This window comes from Schistocerca cancellata, chromosome 9, assembly GCF_023864275.1.
Source record: "Schistocerca cancellata isolate TAMUIC-IGC-003103 chromosome 9, iqSchCanc2.1, whole genome shotgun sequence".
Classification (NCBI taxonomy): domain Eukaryota; kingdom Metazoa; phylum Arthropoda; class Insecta; order Orthoptera; family Acrididae; genus Schistocerca; species Schistocerca cancellata.
Genome location: NC_064634.1, coordinates 11,691,196 through 11,710,517, shown reverse-complemented (window position 1 = coordinate 11,710,517; position 19,322 = coordinate 11,691,196). Strand labels below are relative to the sequence as shown.

Below are 19,322 nucleotides of genomic sequence, written 5' to 3'. Positions count from 1 at the left end.
TCTTGTTCTTTCTTCTTCCATTCTTTTTAACTGTGTTTAAGGCTATTCTGCCTTCAGTCCTTCCATTGTTTTATGTTTGATTATTTTCTTTCTATAAACCTTTGACAAACATGAAAACCTTAGTTTGCCTGTAAATTGTATTTTTAATAGACTCTCCCCCCTTCAGTAGTTTGTTTCCCACATCCACCTTAGTCATAAATCTTCGGATGTGTTATTGGAACTCTTCAACTCTTTTTACTTTGGTTGTTTGCACCATTTGATGTCGCTCGGAAATTTAAGGTGGTTGTATTGTTTTAATTGACTTCCATAACTTGTAGCATTGCAGTCGAGCCTTTAATGCTAATGAAAACCATCTAGGCCATCTAGTGTGTTGTTGGGCAATAGTCACATCCAGCTGACTAAAGTTTGTCATGCCTTACTCTCGATGGACCTATAGCAAGCAATGTTAGAACACAGGTGACATCTCATGTCTCATTGAAAAATGGAAGGAGGGTACATTTCAGAAAGTATCCCTGATCCATACACAAAATACTGAAACCCACAGGGAGCTTGAGGTTCCTTCGTGAGTTCGTGCAAGGTGTCCACGGGCCCCCAAGCTATTGCAGCCTATTCTTCCTTCCTGGGCTGTATTTCCTTCCCTGTGCCCCTCCCTTCCCATCCTCACTCCTTCCCTGCTGCCCCCTCCTCCTCCGCTGCCCCCCCCCCCCCTCTCTCTCTCTCTCTCTCTCTCTCTCTCTCTCTCTCTCTCGGTGTTCTTACTTATGTTTACCTGGCTATTCATCTGATTACCTGTCTTGCAGTTTTGATCCCCTTGCCTTTTCTCTTTCATTCTTGCTTTTTGGTACTTTTGGTCCCATTTGGGACTTGACCTCCACTTCTAAATTTTCTGTTTTTATTGTGAGTTGTTTGGGGAAGAGCTCCCTTCCTAGTGTCCGTGGTGTGGATTCCTCTCCCAGTCCCTTCCCCACCGTAACCCCCTCTGCCCCGCTAGGTCACCAGCATGTGTAGCTAGTCTGTGTGGTGGGGCTGTTATGTACCCATCTGGCTGAGCCCTGTGACAAAAACAGGAATCACATTCCTGATACTAGAGCTGTTGCCTCACCACATATGCCAAGGAGTGGTTGCTTGTCATTCTGGAGCACTGGAACTCTCAGCAATGATCGCCATGTCGGGCTTGGGTTGAAATATTTTCCTGGCTACCTGGTCTGTCCTAGAACAGATGGGGCACATTCACCACCACAAAGCTGCTACTTTTTGTGGAAAATATCGTAGACAAGTTTGGCTCTTATCCAGCTGCCTTCCTCTGGAAACAGCAGGCTGAAGCTTCTCGCTTATGTTTTACCCCATGCCAGGCAGAATCCTACAGTGAACTTTGTACTGAATGGGAGCTTCTTCTGCTCCTCTCTTTTTTCCCACAGTTCAGCTCTTGGCCCTGATCCCAGCCATTACCAATTGCTTCAGTACCTCAGTCCTCCAAATGCCAGTATCTCTTCCAGGTGTTCAATCATATTTGGCTCCAAGGCATTTTCCCCTCTCAGTGTAGGGGAGTCTGGGTTGGCATTGTTCTCATCTCTCCACATGCCCTGGAGAATGTCATTCCACAGGGCTCCATGTTAAGTGTCCTTTTTTTTTCTAATCACTATTAATGGACTTGTGGCCTCTGTTGGACTGTTGGTCACCCCTAGTCTGTATGTGAACGATTTCTCTATTTTGGCTCGGTCGCACTTGGTGGCGTCTGTGGAATGACTGCACTAGGGTGCTATCTGGTGGGCTTGCATATGTAAATTCTCAAAAAGTTTTCAGTTCTCTCCCTTTAAGTCTGGGATGGTGCATTACCCACAGTAGGTACGACAATGGAAAATGCACCACATTGTAGAGCATCTCAAAGAATTTATTTATTTATCATCAATACACTTCGACATGTGAACCATTTGTAGCATGAAGAATATTGAGTCTATATTCAATTTCTTGCCAAGTTCTTTGTAACATTTCCTCTGTTGTTGTTGCTATCGCATTAGTGATACAATGTTGCAATGTAGGAATATCGTCCACTTTGTTCGCATACACGCAGTCCTTCACAAATCACCACATGAAGAAATCAAGCGCCATAATGTTGGGTGAACATGGTGGTAGTCTTCAGAGTCCGATCCAACGATTGGGAAATTTCCTATCCAGGAACTTGCAAACAGCCTTGACCAATGCGGCGGAGCTCCATCTTGTTGAAAAATGATGTTGGGTTGCAAGTCTTGTATCTGAGGGTACACGAACTACTCCAACATTTCCAGATACACTGATCCAGGTTCCGCAAAGAAGAACGGTCCAACAATTCTGTTATGCGTTAGCTGGCACCAGACGTTTAGTTTAGGGCTATCACAAACATGTTCAATGACAACGTGCAGATTTTGCGAACCCCAAATCAGAACATTGTGCCTATTAACCCTTCCTGATAGATGAATGGTTGCCTCATTTAAGAATAAACATCTTTACAGAAAGCTTGCATCCAGTCAATATGCTGCAGCATATTCGCAGCAAATTGTTGTTAGCACGGTTTGTCATTCGACGTCAGATGTTGCAGAATTTGCACTTTATAAGCACACATACGAAGACACTGGTGAACTACACAATGCAGTGTTGATCGAGGTACATCAGGTTGCCTAGGTGCTTGACAAATTGACTTATGTGGGCTTCTGAGAAATGTTTGTCTGATGTCCTTGCCTTGTCTCTCCTGAAACTCTGTAACGTGCACCGCCAGAATGTTTCAGGACACTTCATGTTACCATAAATTTCCTACACCATTCCTTAATTGTTTTCACATCAGGTGGATCACATTCATACACACGATGATAATTTATTTGCACAGTAATTGGCGATTTTGTTTCTGCAAACCACACTATTGCTTTGCGTCCGCTGCTGTGGAGTCACCATTTTCACTTCGTGCGACCGTGCTGCACTCTGGCAATGATACTTGGCACTTCTGATGCGGGAATTTTTGAATTCTTTGAGATGCTCTACAATGTGGTGCATTTTTCATTGTCCCTCCTGAGGCCTTGAAATCGGGAAGGTTTGAGTGGGACACCCTGTATAGTGTGGTGAGGGTGACAGTATGCTTTGGTGGTGGTGGTGCTGGTGCTGGTGCCTCACCACGTGTAGCATTCTGGAGCACCCCGCTCTCCCTGTTTCCACCCACCCTTCTCCCGTCCTTTCCTCTTCCGACCATCCTGACATCTATTTTACCTCTTAATTTGCATGTTATCCCATTCCCTTGACGGGACTGTGGTGTTTGTGTTGTTCCTCCCTTCATTCCTTCCATCCTAAATCGTGGGACCAATAACCTCACTGTTTTTTCCCCTCCCCCAAATCAACCATCCAACAAAATAATGAAAAGTGTGGGAAATGTGACTTCTCTTGGAGAACCATTTACCTCTGTGCAACCAAATTACCTCTTACAAAGTAAATCAACTGTGGAAAACTCAGTTACTGAAGAACATACCAACACACTTAGCTTTGTGAATTTTAAAATTTTCCCGGCGAATTGACTGTTCAAACAAATTTCGGGCTTGCAGCCGGTCGTCGTTCAATACTTCGCACGATATTTCAACTGGGCACCTGCCAGTCACCTTCAGGTGAACCGTCGCAGACTGGTGAAAACGTCCTGCGTTCCGCAATATATAGAGTACTGTAACTATTCTGCGCATGCCTTGAAAATTTGATAGATGAAACACACTGCCCTCCGGCAGCACCCTCACTGGTGGAATAGCGGAACTCAGTCGCCCTCTGCGCTGCTGTTTGCCACGGCCATCGACGCACTCTGTCGTCTTCAATTTGAGCAAATCATGGAGATGATGGGATTTCGTGCACTGGTAGCCGCTGTCATGGTTTAACAGATTTTCCGCCAGATTTTACAAGATACCGTGCCAATGTGGTATGGTTTACATAGGTCAAACCACACACGCCATGAAAGAATGCTGCACTGAACATCAACGTTACACCCACCTTTTGCAGCCAAGCAAGTCCACTATTGCTGAACATTGTATTTCTACTGGACATTCAGTGGAATATGAGAAAACAATGATTTTGTCCACAGCAACGTCATTCTGGGACTCCATTATTAAAGAATCCGTAGAAATACAACTGGCGGAAAATCTGTTAAACCATAACAGCGGCTACCAGCTGGACAGTGCATGGAATCCCATCATCTCCACGATTTGCTCAAATCGAAGACAACAGAGTGCGTCGACAGCTGTGGCAAACAGCAACGCAAAAGGTAGGTGCCCAGTTGAAATATCGTGCGAAGTATTGGACGCTGACCGGCTGCAAGCCCCAAATTTGTTTCAACACACTTAGCATTAGTAGGATAGTGGTCAAGTGGTTATTGTACCAGTGAAAAGGTAAAAAAAAAGTGGAAAGGAAGGAGTAGTGTGCTGCATGCAGAAGACCACGAAGGGAACAGTGGCAGGCACAACAAACTTTTATGGAAGTATTATGCAATTCTGGCTATATTGAGTGCATTATGTCCAAATCACCAGTACCCACATATCTGTAGATGTTTCAGATTATCCATTACAAGGAGATTTGGCTTGTCAGTAATACGTGTAGGGGCAAGCATAGTATATGCCATGTTAGCTAAAGCTGATGTGTGGCACCTGCCATCCAGTCTGTCAGACACTGAAGTCTGCTCAACAGTCCACTGATAATTACATAGGGTTGTATGCACCTAAAAAAAACTTATTTGTTAAACTGTCTATCTACCATGGAACCACTTAGGACACAAAGATCTGGTGACACATGGCCAGGCCACGTTATCCTGAGGCATTGGGGAAAAAAATGGCTTAAAGTACGGAGTGACAAGATGTTGAAATTGAAATAGACTATTTGTTCATGATCTAGCTTTTTTCTAAAACTACCTCCTGTTATAGTGAAGTGTTGTCAACACCACCAGATAGGACACTCCCAGATGACATACAGTTTCCTTCTATGGTGTTCAGTGCTTGCAGTCCCCCCAGGGGGTCCACAACTCTTTTGTGGATACGTGGGTGGCGAGCACGGGGCCCCGAGCCATTGCAGCCTTCTTTCTCTCCAGGGCTGCATTTCCTTTCCCTTCCCCTCCTTTCCCCTTCTTGCTCCTTTCCCCTCACCCTCTCCTCTCCCTCTCTTGGTGTCCTTGCTTATGTTGGCCCCGCTATCCTCCTGGTTCTGTTGGTTTTCCAATTCGGTTTTGTTGCATAATCATCTCCTACTTTTGGCATTCCTTGGTCTCCCTCTGGGGTTTGACCTCCATTACAAAATTTCTCCTCCGTAGTGTGGGCCATTTGGGGAAGAGCACCTTACCTAGTGTCTCCGACGTGCGCCCTCCTCGTACATTCCACCTTTTCTTTCACGTCGTTGTCTGATACTAGGGTGCATAGCCAGCACGGTAGCCAGCCCGTGTGGTGGGGTCGCTATGTACCCTTTTGGTTGAGCCCCCTGAACACACAGGGATCACACTTCTGATACCTGAGCTGTGACCACCTCATGCATGCCTCGGAGTGGTTGCTCGTCATCCTGGAGCATCGGAACTCCCAGCAATGGCCGCCGTGCCAGACGGCCCTTGCTGTGGCTGGGTGGCGCCCGTGAGGAGAGCCCCTGATCGGAGTGGGTGGTATCAGGGCGGACGCTATGCAAATGAAACGCATACGGGTCCAGAACTCTGGCCGTTCTTCTGCGGCCGTCTCTCTGCGTGGAACTGATTCCTCAAGTGCTGCTTCTCTTGCCCCTTCGGCCTTCCCTTCCATGGCTACCCCCTGGGAAGAGGGTCAGGCCCGCCGTCTAGGGGCAAAACCTTTCCCCCGTTATCTAGTTTGCACCAGGACTGATGGAGATACTTTCACCAGTGTCAAACCTTTATTCTTTGTGGAACACACTGAAGACAAGTTTGGCGAAGTGGACTCCCTGAGCAAGATGCGGTCGGGTTCGTTGCTGATAAAAACTGCTTCAGCTGCCCAATCTGCGGCCCTTCGTGCCTGAACCCATCTTGGCACAATACCTGTGTCCATTACCCCCCACCAGTCTCTAAATATGGTACAAGGTGTGATTTTTCACAGGGACCTCATCCTTCAAACTGATGAGGAACTTCGGGACAATCTCGGACGGCGGAGTGTTCACTTTGTTCGGCGTGTTCAGAAGGGCCCTAAAGACAATCGTATTGATACTGGTGCCTTTATCCTGGCCTTTGAAGGGGATACCCTCCCTGAGAAAGTTAAGATTACGGTCTATCGCTGTGATGTGAAGCCGTACATCCCACCTCCTATGAGGTGTTTTAAGTGCTTGCGTTTTGGACACATGTCTTCCTGCTGTTCACAGGCCCCTCTCTGTGGTGACTGTGGACATCCACTCCGTGAGGGGAGTCCCTGTGTTCCCCCTCCTGTCTGTGTAAATTGTCATGGTAGTCATTCTCCACGTTCACCAGACTGCCCAGTATATAAGAAGGAAAAGAAGATACAGGAGTATAAGTCCTTCGATCGTTTAACGTACACAGAGGCCCGTAAGAAATATGCACGACTCCACCCCGTGTCCACGACATCTAGTTACGCCTCGGTTACATCTTCACCCCTTCCTCCCCCTTCCTTACCCCCATTCCGGACCCCTCTCCTCCCCCCCACCCCTGCAGCTCCCACACCTTCTCCTATGGGCGCTGCTCCCCCTCCCCAGCCGGAGAAGTGTCCCACTCCTTCGGCGTCTGGCGGTCGAGGGCGCCTCTCCTGGGATGCCCCTTCCCGGCACCTTCCAGGCCAAAGGTCTGCTGCCGCGCGACGACCGCGAGAGCCGCGGTCTGTCGGCCCCCAGGTCGCCCGGTCTCTTTCTGTTCCTGATCTTGCTGCAGCTGGCTCCTTCATGCCACACAGCCCTCCTCGATCTCAGCCTGAACGGAAGAAGAAACATAAGTCCCGGTACAAAGAGCCTCTGGTGTCACCGGAGGTCCCTTCCCCGACTTCACAACTGGATTCTGACCTGTCGTTCATGGATGTCGCCCCCTCCTTGTCGGTGACGGATGGGGACCCGGCGGTATGACTGGATTTAAAGTGTTCAGCCCCCATTTAAACCATCGTTCTGTGGTTCTCCAATGGAATTGTAATGGATACTATCGCCACATTCCAGAATTGAAATCCCTTCTTTCGTCGTACTCTGCAGCTTGTGTGGTTCTCCAGGAATCTCATTTTACTGATGCTCACTCACCGACCCTCCGAGGTTTCCGTGTTTTCTGTCGAAATCGGGTCGGACCCCTGCGGGCTTCTGGTGGCGTTTGTACATTGGTCCGTACAGACATTGCTAGCACGTGGATTCCTCTTCAAACTACATTGGAAGTGGTTGCTGTCAGGGTCCACCTGGACTCTGCGGTCACGGTTTGCAATCTTTATCTCCTTCCTGACAGGACTCTTACACCTGCTGCATTAACTGCCCTTATTCAGCAACTTCCTCCTCCCTCCCTTCCTCCTCCTTGGGGATTTTAATGCTCATCATCCCTTGTGGGGCAGTGCCTTTCCATCTAGACGAGGTCTTCTTATAGACCAATTTATTGCAGACCACGACCTGTGCCTTCTTAATGATGGCTCCCCTACTCATTTCAGTGCCGGTCATGGTACCTTTTCTGCCATTGATCTTTCTCTTTCTTCTCCCTCTCTCCTCCCTTCATTACACTGGTCGCCACACGACGACCTTTGTGATAGTGACCATTTCCCGTTGATTATCACACTCCCTTCCCACTCCCCGATGGACAGGTTACCTTGCTGGGCTTTCCAATGCGCCGATTGGCCTCTTTACACTGCACAGGTCGTGTTTTCTCCCTCTTTGTCGGGTCGTATTGATGACGTCCTACGTGACATGTCTGACGCAATTGTTCGCGCTGCTAGCCTTGCTGTCCCGCGCTCATCTGGACCATTTCGTCGCCGGCAAGTCCCATGGTGGAGTACGGCCATTGCCATTGACATCCGTGATCGCCGTCGAGCTTTGCAACACTTTAAGAGGCACCCATCCGTAGCCAGCCTTACTACCTTTAAACGCCTTCGCGCTAAAGCCCGTTATTTTATCAAACAGAGCAAGCGGATATGTTGGGAACGATTCATTTCTTCCCTTGGTTCTACTGTCCCTCTGTTACGGGTATGGGCTACACTTCGCTCTCTCCAAGGTTGCCATCGGCAGTCCACCCTCCCAGGCGGCCTTTGTACGGACCCATTAGTTCTTGCAGAACATCTTGCGACCCATTTTGCAGTGGCATCCGCGTCAGCCTCCTATCCAGCTGCTTTCCTTCATCAAAAACAACGGGCTGAAGCTTCCACCTTATGTTTCACCCCTTGTGAGTCAGAATCTTACAACGAACCTTTTACTGAATGGGAATTTCTTTCTGCTCTATCTTCTTCTCATGATATGGCCCCTGGCCCAGATTCCATTCATAATCAACTGCTTCATGCTCCACAACAGCAACATCATCTTCGGGTGTTTACCGTATCTGGCTCCAGGGTGACTTCCCTTCTCAGTGGAGGGATAGCATTGTGGTTCCTGTCCTTAAGCCTGGTAAGAACCCCCTGTCTGTTGACAGCTATCGGCCAATTAGTTTGACCAATGTTGTTTGTAAGTTACTTGAACGGATGGTAGCCCGTCGGCTCAATTGGGTCCTCGAATCTCGGGATCTATTGTCCCCTTACCAGTGTGGCTTTCGAGAGGGACGGTCTCCAATCGATCATTTACTCTGCTTGGAATCTGCAGTCCGGCAGGCTTTTTCCCAGCGCCGCCATTTGGTTGCAGTGTTTTTTGACCTTCGCAAGGCCTATGACACGGCCTGGTGCCATCACATCTTACTTATCCTTCATCAGTGGGGTCTTTAGGGGCCCACTCCCGATTTTTATCCGCCAGTTCCTGATCCATCGGTCATTCAGAATTCGAGTTGGTACTGCTTTTAATTCTCCACGGACCCAGGAGACGGGCATCCCACAGGGTTCTGTCTTGAGTATCCTTCTTTTCCTCATTGCTATCAATGGACTTGTGGCCTCTGTAGGTCCCTTGGTCGCTCCTGCCCTGTATGTGGATGATTTCTGCATTTGGGTTAGTTCCTCCTCGATGGCATCTGCAGAACGGCAGCTCCAGGTAGCTATACGGCGTGCCTCTGCATGGACCCTCTCACACGGGTTTCAATTCTCTCCTTTAAAATCGCGAGTGGTTCACTTCTGTCGCCGTACTACGATCCACCCTGATCCAGAGCTCTATCTCGCTGCACAACGATTGCCTGTGGTCCCACAGTTTCGTTTCCTGGTTCTTCTTTTCGACAACAAGCTCACTTGGCTGCCCCATATCAGACTCCTGAAGGTAGGATGTTTCCGTAAACTCGATGTCCTTCGCTTCCTTGCCCACTCCTCTTGGGGTGCGGACCGTTCCCTCCTCCTCCGTCTTTATCGTGCTCTAGTTCTGTCTCGCTTGGACTATGGTTGTCAAGTTTATGGTTCAGCTGCTCCTTCCACACTGCACGTGCTGGATCCAGTTCACCATCGTGGTTTCCGTTTGGCCACCGGTGCCTCCCCTACTAGCCCTGTTGATAGTCTCTTGGTTGAAGCTGGGATCCCCCCCCCCCCCCCCTTTTCTGTTCGGCGGTCCCAGCTTCTGGTGTCTTATGCACTCACTATCCGTTCTTCTCCCACTCATCCTTCCTGTTCTATCCTGTTCCCAGACCATGGACGTCACCCACCAGACTGCCGCCCTCGGGCGGGTTTACCGGTTGAGCTGCGCCTTGCGTCTCTTTGCCGTGATTTTCAGCTTCCTTCTTTGTCCTGTCTTCCTCGCTCCCTCCCCTCTATCCCTCCTTGATTAGTTCCTCGGCCTCGAATTCGGATGGATCTCCGCCGAGGTCTGAAAGATTCCATCCCCCCGGTGGTGTTCAGTTCCTTTTTCCGCCAAATTTTATGGGAGTTTCGGGATGCTGTTGTTTTTTACACTGATGGCTCTAAATCTGCTGATCATGTTGGGTATGCCTTCACGTCCTCTGTCGGAACGGAAAGTCATCTGCTGCCACCTACATGTGGGGTGTTTACTGCGGAATTGATGGCAATTTCCCAGGCCCTTACCTTTATTAAACAGTCCCAACACAACCGTGTTTTGTTATGTACGGACTCGATGAGTGGCCTTCTTGCTATTGACCGGTGTTTTTCGCGCCATCCCTTGGTCTCTGCCATCCATGACCATCTCGCTGATATTCACCGTGCTGCTTGTTCCATTGACTTCCTTTGGGTCCTTGGCCATGTGGGTATCCCGGGTAATGAGCTCGCTGATCGTTTGGCTGGGGGCGCAGTTACTTACCCCCCCCCCCCCCCCCCCCCCCCCCGTTTTCTGTAACCCCTCCTGCAGCAGATTTACGGCTTCACATCAAATCCCACTTCGCACAGTCATGGGCCACTTCTTGGGAGGCTACTCCCCTGTCTAATAAACTTCGTGCAATTAAGGTGACACCAGGCCCGTGGCGTTCTTCCTTTCGCCTCTCCCAAAAGGACTCGACCACACTGTGTCGTCTCCGCATTGGCCATACCAGGCTGACCCATGGTTTTCTTTTGCGTGATGAGCCACCCCCACTATGTGGTTGTGGAGCCTTCCAGTCAGTAGCCAACATTCTGGTTGAATGCCCCCTTCTTTTGGCTCTGCGTGCTAAGTACAGACTCCCCCACACTTTACCTTTGATGTTGGCTGACGATTCCCAGATGGTCTCTCTGGTTCTCGGTTTCCTCCGGGAAAGTGGTTTTTATTTTCAGTTTTAAGGTTTTTAATCTCTCTCTGGTGTTGGAGCAGGGCGGTGAGTGTTTAGGTGTCTCCCACTGTAAGCAGTGTTCGGAGATTCCTGATTCACCTCCCTGACTGAAATCCTCTTTTCTTCCCCTTTTACTCTGTTTTTACCCCTTTTTTTAAGGCTTGGTTAGTCTTTTATTCCCATACGTACTTTCTACATTCTAGCAGTTGTACCTTTTACGTCACAGGTGGTCTTGCCTATGCTGCTTCAGCATAGTGTTGGGTTCGTTCTCTTGCCGACTTCCCTCATTTTGTTTATTACCAATGACAACATGACTGCCCTTTTACGTTTTTACCTTTTTCCATTTTATTGTTCTGACTTTACTGAGATGTCCCATTAGCGGAATGGAGTATATTTGAAACAAGGGACTGATGACCTTGCTGTTTGGTCCCTTAAACCTCAAACAACCAACCAGTGCTTGTAGTGTGGACTCATGTATATCCCACACCCTTATTTTTTGTACAGTGTGGGTATCGTTACGTTGTAATTTGTGTAGCTCTTGACATTTGGCAGGTGGGAAACAAGAAGTAAATTTAGTATTAGTCTTATATACCATTATGAGGCAGCTGTGGGTGTAACTTTCTGTGTAGTGAGTAGCTACTAATATTTTAGTGACATTTATTTTCACACTGATGGGCACTGGCCATTACTTATGTACCAGAAAAGAAGCTTAGAGAAACTGATCATTGACAAGAATTTGTCAAAACGGCTCTCAAATCAGACACTTGCATTTCACGGGCTGAGCTGCCTTGAACATGCCTTATAAACTGACTCAAAGCTTTAACTTGCACTGTCTACCATCCATTCCTTCTAATCTTATTTACTGATAGTTTTATTTAAAGCAAACACAGCTTTTCTTCATCTCTTAATAACATTCTTGTCTGTCCACAGCTGCTTTTCACAGCGGATCCTTCTGTGGGTGAAAATATCTCTGGTGTCATCCTTTTCCACGAAACCCTCTATCAGAAGGCAGATGATGGAACTCCTTTTGTGGAGCTACTAAAGCAGCGCAACATCATTCCTGGCATAAAGGTTGACAAGGGCGTTGTTCCATTGTTCGGCTCCGAGGATGAGTGCACCACTCAGGGTAAGTTTTAAATCTTTGAGCCTTTCCATTAAGTATTAAATTCCTTTTGAGAGAGTATATTGTGGCTGTAACAAATGACTGTACATCATTGTCAGTCATAAGAAACTATTCATTAAAGGAAAGGTAATTATGTTTTCCAAACTGTAATGTTGCCTAATTAAGTACTTTAGAGCTAAATTAAATTGCCTTGTACACTTTGATATTGAACCGGGTAGTAAATGATTTGTTGTCCTTGTATGCCACACAGGTGAAAGAAATTAATGTAATTGTTAGTTGCAAATGATACTTATTTTAATTGGAGATTCTGTGAATGAAGAGTTAAGGGGGGAAACCACGTTAGGAGGCTGTTTGACACTGATTTTTTGGGAGTTGTTTTGGGTTTGAAGAATTAATTAGAATTTGATTAAATTTTGACATATTTTCATTCATATTACGAACAGTTGTTGTGAATTTTTTAGAATAATTTCAGCCAAAAATAACAAAGTTACACTGTGATTTCCGCTGAAGGTTGTGAGTATAGCTCTACAGTTACATGCAGTGTACCCATTCTGATTTTCATCTGCATTCAAAAAGGTTTTGATTTTACATTAATAACTTATTTTCTAAGAATATGGATCTCAATGCAGGTGAAAATAATGTTAATTAAAAAGTTTGCAGGCGTTGGCGCAATTTACTTAGATTTTCTCAATTTTTTTTACTCTAATTATGCAAAGAAAAATACCTTAAAATCATGATACCATCTCACAAATTGGTTCGTATAATTTGTAATTTTATAAAGAATAATACTATCAATTTTCCTAGTGATTGGTTCTGTACCTTTTGAGTTAGACTGCACGAAAATGTGAAAAAGGTCATTTCGAGATAAATGCGTTTGAAAAATAAATTCTCAGAAACTAGAAATTCAAGGAAATGTAATGTAAAATGCTTATTGATTAATCTGCGATTCCAGCACCATATAGTAATCCTCCTTCCTCATAGGCTTCGTTTTGTGCTTGCAGCAGTGCTTTCCGACCCTCCTTCGATTCCAATGAACTAAGTAGATTCTGCTGGCTCACGCGATTGAAGCTTTGCGTGCCTTGTTCATGACCATCAGAAGGGATGAATTTCCTTCATTGAATACGCCTGCTGCTAAATACGATGCCAATTCAGTGACTTTTAATCCGAAGTGCAAGTGTTCAAATGGCTCTGAGCACTATGGGACTCGACATCTTAGGTCATGAGTCCCCTAGAACTTAAAACTACTTAAACCTAACTAACCTAAGGACATCACACACACCCATGCCCGAGGCAGGATTCGAACCTGCGACCGTAGCAGTCCCGCGGTTCCGGACTGCAGCGCCAGAACCGCACGGCCACCGCGGCTGGCGGAGTGCAAGTGTTCAGGAGCTAATCGCCAAGTAGTGGAATTAAAACTTTCATTCTCATTTTGTGTGTGACCACCTAAACATCTCTCCAGTAACTCTTCCCTTGATAAATTTTCATATATTGGAAGAATTTCCTTCTGCACATCAGGGTGCAATGGAGAAGGGTGTGGTTCATTTTCCATTCCAAGAGCTGTTTGTTTCTGCCACTCGCACCAGCTGGCTTCTCCCTCTGGGCAGTACTCGTGTTCAGGATTTTCGTCTGTGGAAATCATATGATAGTATGTCGCCGTAATTGCTTTTTTCATGTCTTGCACACTCTCTCTGTCTTCAAATCACTAGTCCATAATAAATGATGAGCTCAAAATTTGAAACTCAAAAACTGACTACAAAATATGGACAAATTGAGAGAGTTCCATTCTTTAAATACTTAGGCGAGGTCCTAGAACCCACAGGGGGAGAGAAAACTGCACAAAAAGTTCAACTGCAAAAACTGAAAAGAGCATACTGGAAAACCCACAACATCTACAATAAAAAATGTCTCTCCAATCACTCAAAAATACGACACTACAATACAGTAATCAAGCCCGAAGCACTATATGCCAGCGACAACGAAACACTCACACTCCATAGAAAAGGTGACCTGGAAGGCATCCTGAAAGAGGAACGCAAAATTATCAGAAAGATTCTTGGCCCAAAAAGAACTGAAGATGGATACAGGTTACAGTCTCGGAAAACTACAGAAAAACTATCTAACCTCGCCGCAGACATCCGGAAAAGAAGACTAAAATTTTACGGTCATATCCACAGACTCCCAACACCCAGACTCTCCCACAAAATTTTAATATACATTGAAAAATTGAAAACCATGCCCTGGATAAAAGAAACCAAAACAGATCTAGCAAATGCACAAATAAATTCTTCAGAAGTTATAAACAGAAATGTATACAGGCAAAAAATCAATAGTTGGAAAGTACAACCCGAGAATGAAGTTTGCAAGAGACAGGGGACAAAATGGACAGAGGAAAGAAAGAGAATTCATGGGGAAAGAATGAGAGAAGTTTGGAGAATTAAAAAATTGAATCGGAAGAGCTTTGCATGATCCGTATGGGTCCAATCGCACATAATAATAAATAAATGATGAGCTTTTTCACTAATGACTTTGAGTTTGCCTTTCCCACCCAGCTTTTTAGTTTTTCAAATGTTTCGGAGCTGAGCCCCCATTCTCTTCTGGACGTGACCTGTGCATATGCCATGTGCGCTCGCTTCTATGCTCATAAAAGCTAAACGAATGTGAATTTCGCTTTGAAATTTTGACAGCATATTCTTGGATAGTTAAGCTAACAATTTGTGCAATAAAAAAAATCTGATTTTCTTAAACCTCCTAATGTGGTTTCCCCCCTTAAACTACACATGTTGAATATGATTTGTATATGAAGTAATGTCATTATCCCTGAAGTAGGAGAACGTGACATGGGCAGTGGATACACCATCTGATCTGTCCAGTGCTCAGCACTGATTCTAGTTCATAAGTAATGCCATATCCTGATATACATATTATATTAAATTCTTGGTTTTTCATTAATGCATATTTATATAATGATAATGAAGATAGTCTTAAAAGAGAAATTACCCTGTGGATACTGAGCCATCTGACAATCAGAGTTCAGAACACTGCCAATGTAAGGGAGCATCTGGCACACTCTGAAGTGTGGTAAGATACCTTGGAAGTAAAGACATTTATTTTTTCTTTCATGCATTCATTCAGTTAGTTAATTAGTTTCATGTTCCATTGATCATTTTGCACAATAAATTACAATGTTGTGGAACAATGGAAACTCCACTTGGCAATATCAACAATGTACAAGGTGTACAACTTTGCTTCCGCCATTTGCCGATAGGTGGCGACAACGGTAAGTAGCGGTCGAAAGAATCAGATCGCAGACGTCAGGCAGTTACCATAACCTCATTCAAACATTAGCCAATTTGTGTCTGCATCATAAAGTTGTTCTTGATTGAAAACGTCAGTTTACGAGCCTAATTCTCATCATTTGCGGGAGGTGTTACTGTTTTGTTTCTGTATGAAGAAAACAGCTGCCGAGTCTCAACGAATGCTCTCAAGTATGTATGGTAAGGATGCTATTAGCGAAAGAACATGTTGCAAGTTGTTTCAATGCTTCAAGAATGCTGATTTTAATGTCGTAGATCCACATAGTGGTGGAAGAGAGAATGTTTTCAAAGATGCAAAATTGGAGACATTGCTTAGTGAAGACTTGCGTCAAAGTCAAGAAGAATTGGCACAATTAGTGGGAGTGTCACAGCAAGCCATTTCAAAACGTCTCAAGGCTATGGGCATGATTCAGAAAGAAGGAACCTGGGTCCCATGTGACCTGAAACCAAGAGACATTGAATGGCGTTTGTGTGTTTGTTTACAGTTGCTTCAGAGGCAAAAACAGAAGGGATTTCTGCATCGCATTGTGACCGGGAATGAAAAATGGGTTCATTATGATAACCCTAAACGCAAAAAATCATGAGGATAATCCTGGCCATGCTTCCATGTCGATGGCCAAACCGAATATTCAAGGCTCAAAGATCATGCTCTGCATTTGGTCGGACCAGCTCGGCGTCGTGTACTATGAGGTGTTAGAACCAAGTGAAACAATCACAGGTGCTAGTTACCAAATGCAATTAATGCATTTGAGCAGAGCATTAAAAGACAAAACGGCCGCAATACAGTGAGAGGCACGATAAAGTGATTTTGCAGTTCGACAGCGCTCGACCCCATGTTGCAAAAGAGGTCAAAATGTAATTGGAAACGTTAAAATGGGAAGTACTACCCCACCCACCTTATTCTCCAGACATTGCTACCTCTGACTATCACCTGTTTAGCTCAGTGGCGTGTGGCCTGGCTGACCAACACTTCCGATCTCATGAAGAAGTCAGATTGGATTGATTCGTGGATCACTTCAAATGATGAACAATTTTTTCAATGCGGGATTCGTACACTGCCCAAAAGATGGGAGAAAGTAGTGGCTAGTGATGGAAAGTACTTTGAATGTTACATGTGTAACCAATTTGTTTCATTAAAGCCTCAAATGTTGGGGGAAAAAGGGCGGCAGCAAAGTTGTACACCTTCTAGAAAAAGATAGATTTCTGCTTACCATAAAGAAGACACATTAAGTTGCAGACAGGCACAATTAAAAGACACTTACACAAAGCATTCAGCCACAGCCTTCATCACCAAAAGAAAGAAAGAGAGAGAGAGAGAGAGAGAGAGAGAGAGAGAGAGTTACCATACATACATACAAACAAGCACACGTCATGCACACATGACCACCAATTTCGACAGCTCAGGCCAGAATGCAACTATCCCATGGGATGGCAGCAGCAATCTGGAGGGGATAGGGAAGGAGAAAGGGTAGTAGTGTAAGAGTGGGGCAGAAAGGTAGAGGAAAAATGTAGCAAAAAGGAGAGGAGTGGGGAAAGATGTGTGGTTGCATTGGCAGAGGGCAGCAGACAAAGAGGTGTTGTAAGGATAACTCCTATCTGCGCAGTTCAGAAAAGCCGGTGGTCGTGGGGAGGATCCAGATGACTCGGATAGTGAAGCAGCCATTGAAATAAAGTATGTTGTACTACAGGGTGGTCTACTTTGCTGTTGGCCACAGTTTAATGGTCGCCATTCATCCTGGTGGACAGCTGGTTGGTTGTTGTAGCAATATAAAAAGCTGTGCACTGGCTGCAGCAGAGCTGGTAAATGACATGGCTGCTTTTGCAGGTGGTCCAGCCTCTGATGGGGTAGGATATACCTGTGGCAGGGTGGAATAGGAAATCCTGGGTGTGTGGATTGGGAATGTCTTGCACCTAGGTCTTTCACAATGATATGATCTATGTGGCAAGGGGTTGGGATTGGGAGTGGCATAGGGATGGACTAGGATGTTATGGAGGTTGTGTGGGTGACAGAATGCCACTTGAGGAGGGCTGGGAAGGATCTCGGATAGGGTTTCCCTTATTGCAGGACGTGATGATAGATAATGAAAGCCCTGGCGAAGGATGTGATGCAGTTTTTTCAGTCCAGGGTGGTACTTGGTGACAAAGGGGGCACTCCTTTGTGGTAGGTTCTTGGGGTTGGTCGGAGGATTGGGGTACGAGGAGAAATGGCGTGGGAATTCCGTTTGCGGATTAGGTCTGGGGGATGGTGCCTGTCTTTGATGGCAGTGGTGAGACCCTCAGCATACTCAGCAAGGCAGTTCTTGTCACAGCAGATACACCATCCCTGGGTGGCCAGGCTGATTTTTTAATGTGAAATGTATGACAGATGTTAAAACACAGGTACTGTTTGTCATTGGTGGGTTTAATGTGGACAGAGGTGCAGATAGAGTCATCAGAGAGTAGTTGGTCAACTTCTAGGAAGGTAGCACGCTGGGTTGAGGAGGATCACGTGAAGCGGCTGGGAGAGAAGGTGTCGAGGTTGTTAAGGAATGAAGACAAGGTGTCATGGCCCTGAATTCAAATCTTGAAGGTGTCATCAGTGAACCTGGCCCAGACTAAGGGTTTGGCATTTTGGAAGGCTGGGAAGGTCTCTTCTAGATCGCCCATAAACAGGTTGCCATTAGAGGGTGCCATGCATGTGTGTCCATGGCTGTGCCATGGACTTGTTTGTATAAATTCCCTTCTAAGGAGTAGTAGTTGCAGGTTAGTATAAAGTTAGTAAGGTATATAAGGAATGAGGTAGTGGGTTTGGAATCTGAAGGACGTTTGGAAAGTTGATGTTCTGTAGTTGTAAGACCACGAGCATTGAGGGATGTTGGTATATATGGAGGTGGCATCAGCAGTGACGAGTAGGTATCCAGACATTAAGGGGTGGGGGGTGGTGGAGAGTCATTGAAGGAAGTGATTGGTATATTTAATGTTTGAGGGTAGATTATGGGCAATTGGTTGGAGGTGTTGGTCAGTGAGGGCTGAAACTCTTTCAGTTGGAGCACAATAATCACCCACAGTGGCATGTCCAAGATCGTTCGCTTTCTAGATTTTTTTGGGGGGGGGGGGGGATATAGAAGATGTATGTGTGTGGGGTGTGTGAGCAGGGAAATGGATGCAGGGGAGAGGATCTAGGGAGGGCCTATGGCTTTAAGTGGGCATTAGAGTTTGTGTTGGACTTCTGGGACGGGATCATTCTGATAGAGTTTGTAGGTGGGGGAATTGAATAAATGGTAAAGGCCTTCTGCCAGGTAGTCACTATGATTCATAACAACATTGGTAGAACCTTTGTCTGTAGGTAGAATGATTAGATCTGGATTTGTTTAGAGATTGTGTATGGCTATTCTTTCTTTTGCTGAAAGTTTGGTATTCTGAGGAAGGGACCTGGGGAAGGATGGTGTGGCTAAATTGGGACTTAAGGAATTCCCGGAAGGTGACCAATGAGAGGTTGGAGGAGAGAGGAAGATGGGGAGGATCGTGGTTGGATGGTGGTATGAACTGGCAGAAGCCGGGTTCAGTGTTGAAATTAGGTTTGTTTTGGTTAGATGGATGCAAAGAATTGCTTCCATTGCAGGGATTGAGAGGAGGAGAATAGATTAGGTCTTTGACAAATCCACCATGGTTAAAGTTGGGTGTAGGCTAAAGATGAGATTTTTGGACAGGACTGAAACTACCGTGGAGCTCAGGGATTTGGTGGAAAGGTTAACAACAGTCTTTCGGGAATGTTTTGCATCTAGATTTGGTGGAGTGTTGGTAGGGAGTTTAGGCGGATGCGGCAAGTTGAAAAGGTCAGCTAGGCAAAGTTTAGGCACTACGAGGGATGGACAAGGAGGAACACAGTGGGTAGGATAGGGGTTGTATAGTGGTGCCCTGAGGCAGCAGCTATAGGATTTTAGCAGGTTGGATGACTTATCGAAGTGGTATCAGAAATACTCCTCTAGATGCTGGAGAGCAAGGGACTCAATTTCAGAGATATGACGTGTGGATTGCACAGTGATTGTATCTTTGGGGGAGGGGCGGGGGGGGGGGGGGGGCTTTGGGATGCCCTTGCCATGGAGATGTGCTTCTGCAGTACCTGGTTTGTGAGGGTCGGGAC

General features: G+C 46.0%; 1 protein-coding gene across 4 annotated transcripts in view; it reads left to right on the top strand.

The window, feature by feature from the left end:
- Window positions 1–19,322, top strand: part of LOC126100279 (fructose-bisphosphate aldolase-like) — a 150,964-nt gene that overhangs the window by 112,975 nt on the left and 18,667 nt on the right. For all 4 annotated transcript variants that reach the window (XM_049910877.1, XM_049910880.1, XM_049910878.1 and 1 more), the window contains exon 3: window positions 11,693–11,888. In XM_049910877.1, the coding sequence (XP_049766834.1) occupies window positions 11,693–11,888 (196 nt within the window). The remainder of the gene's footprint in view (window positions 1–11,692; window positions 11,889–19,322) is intronic.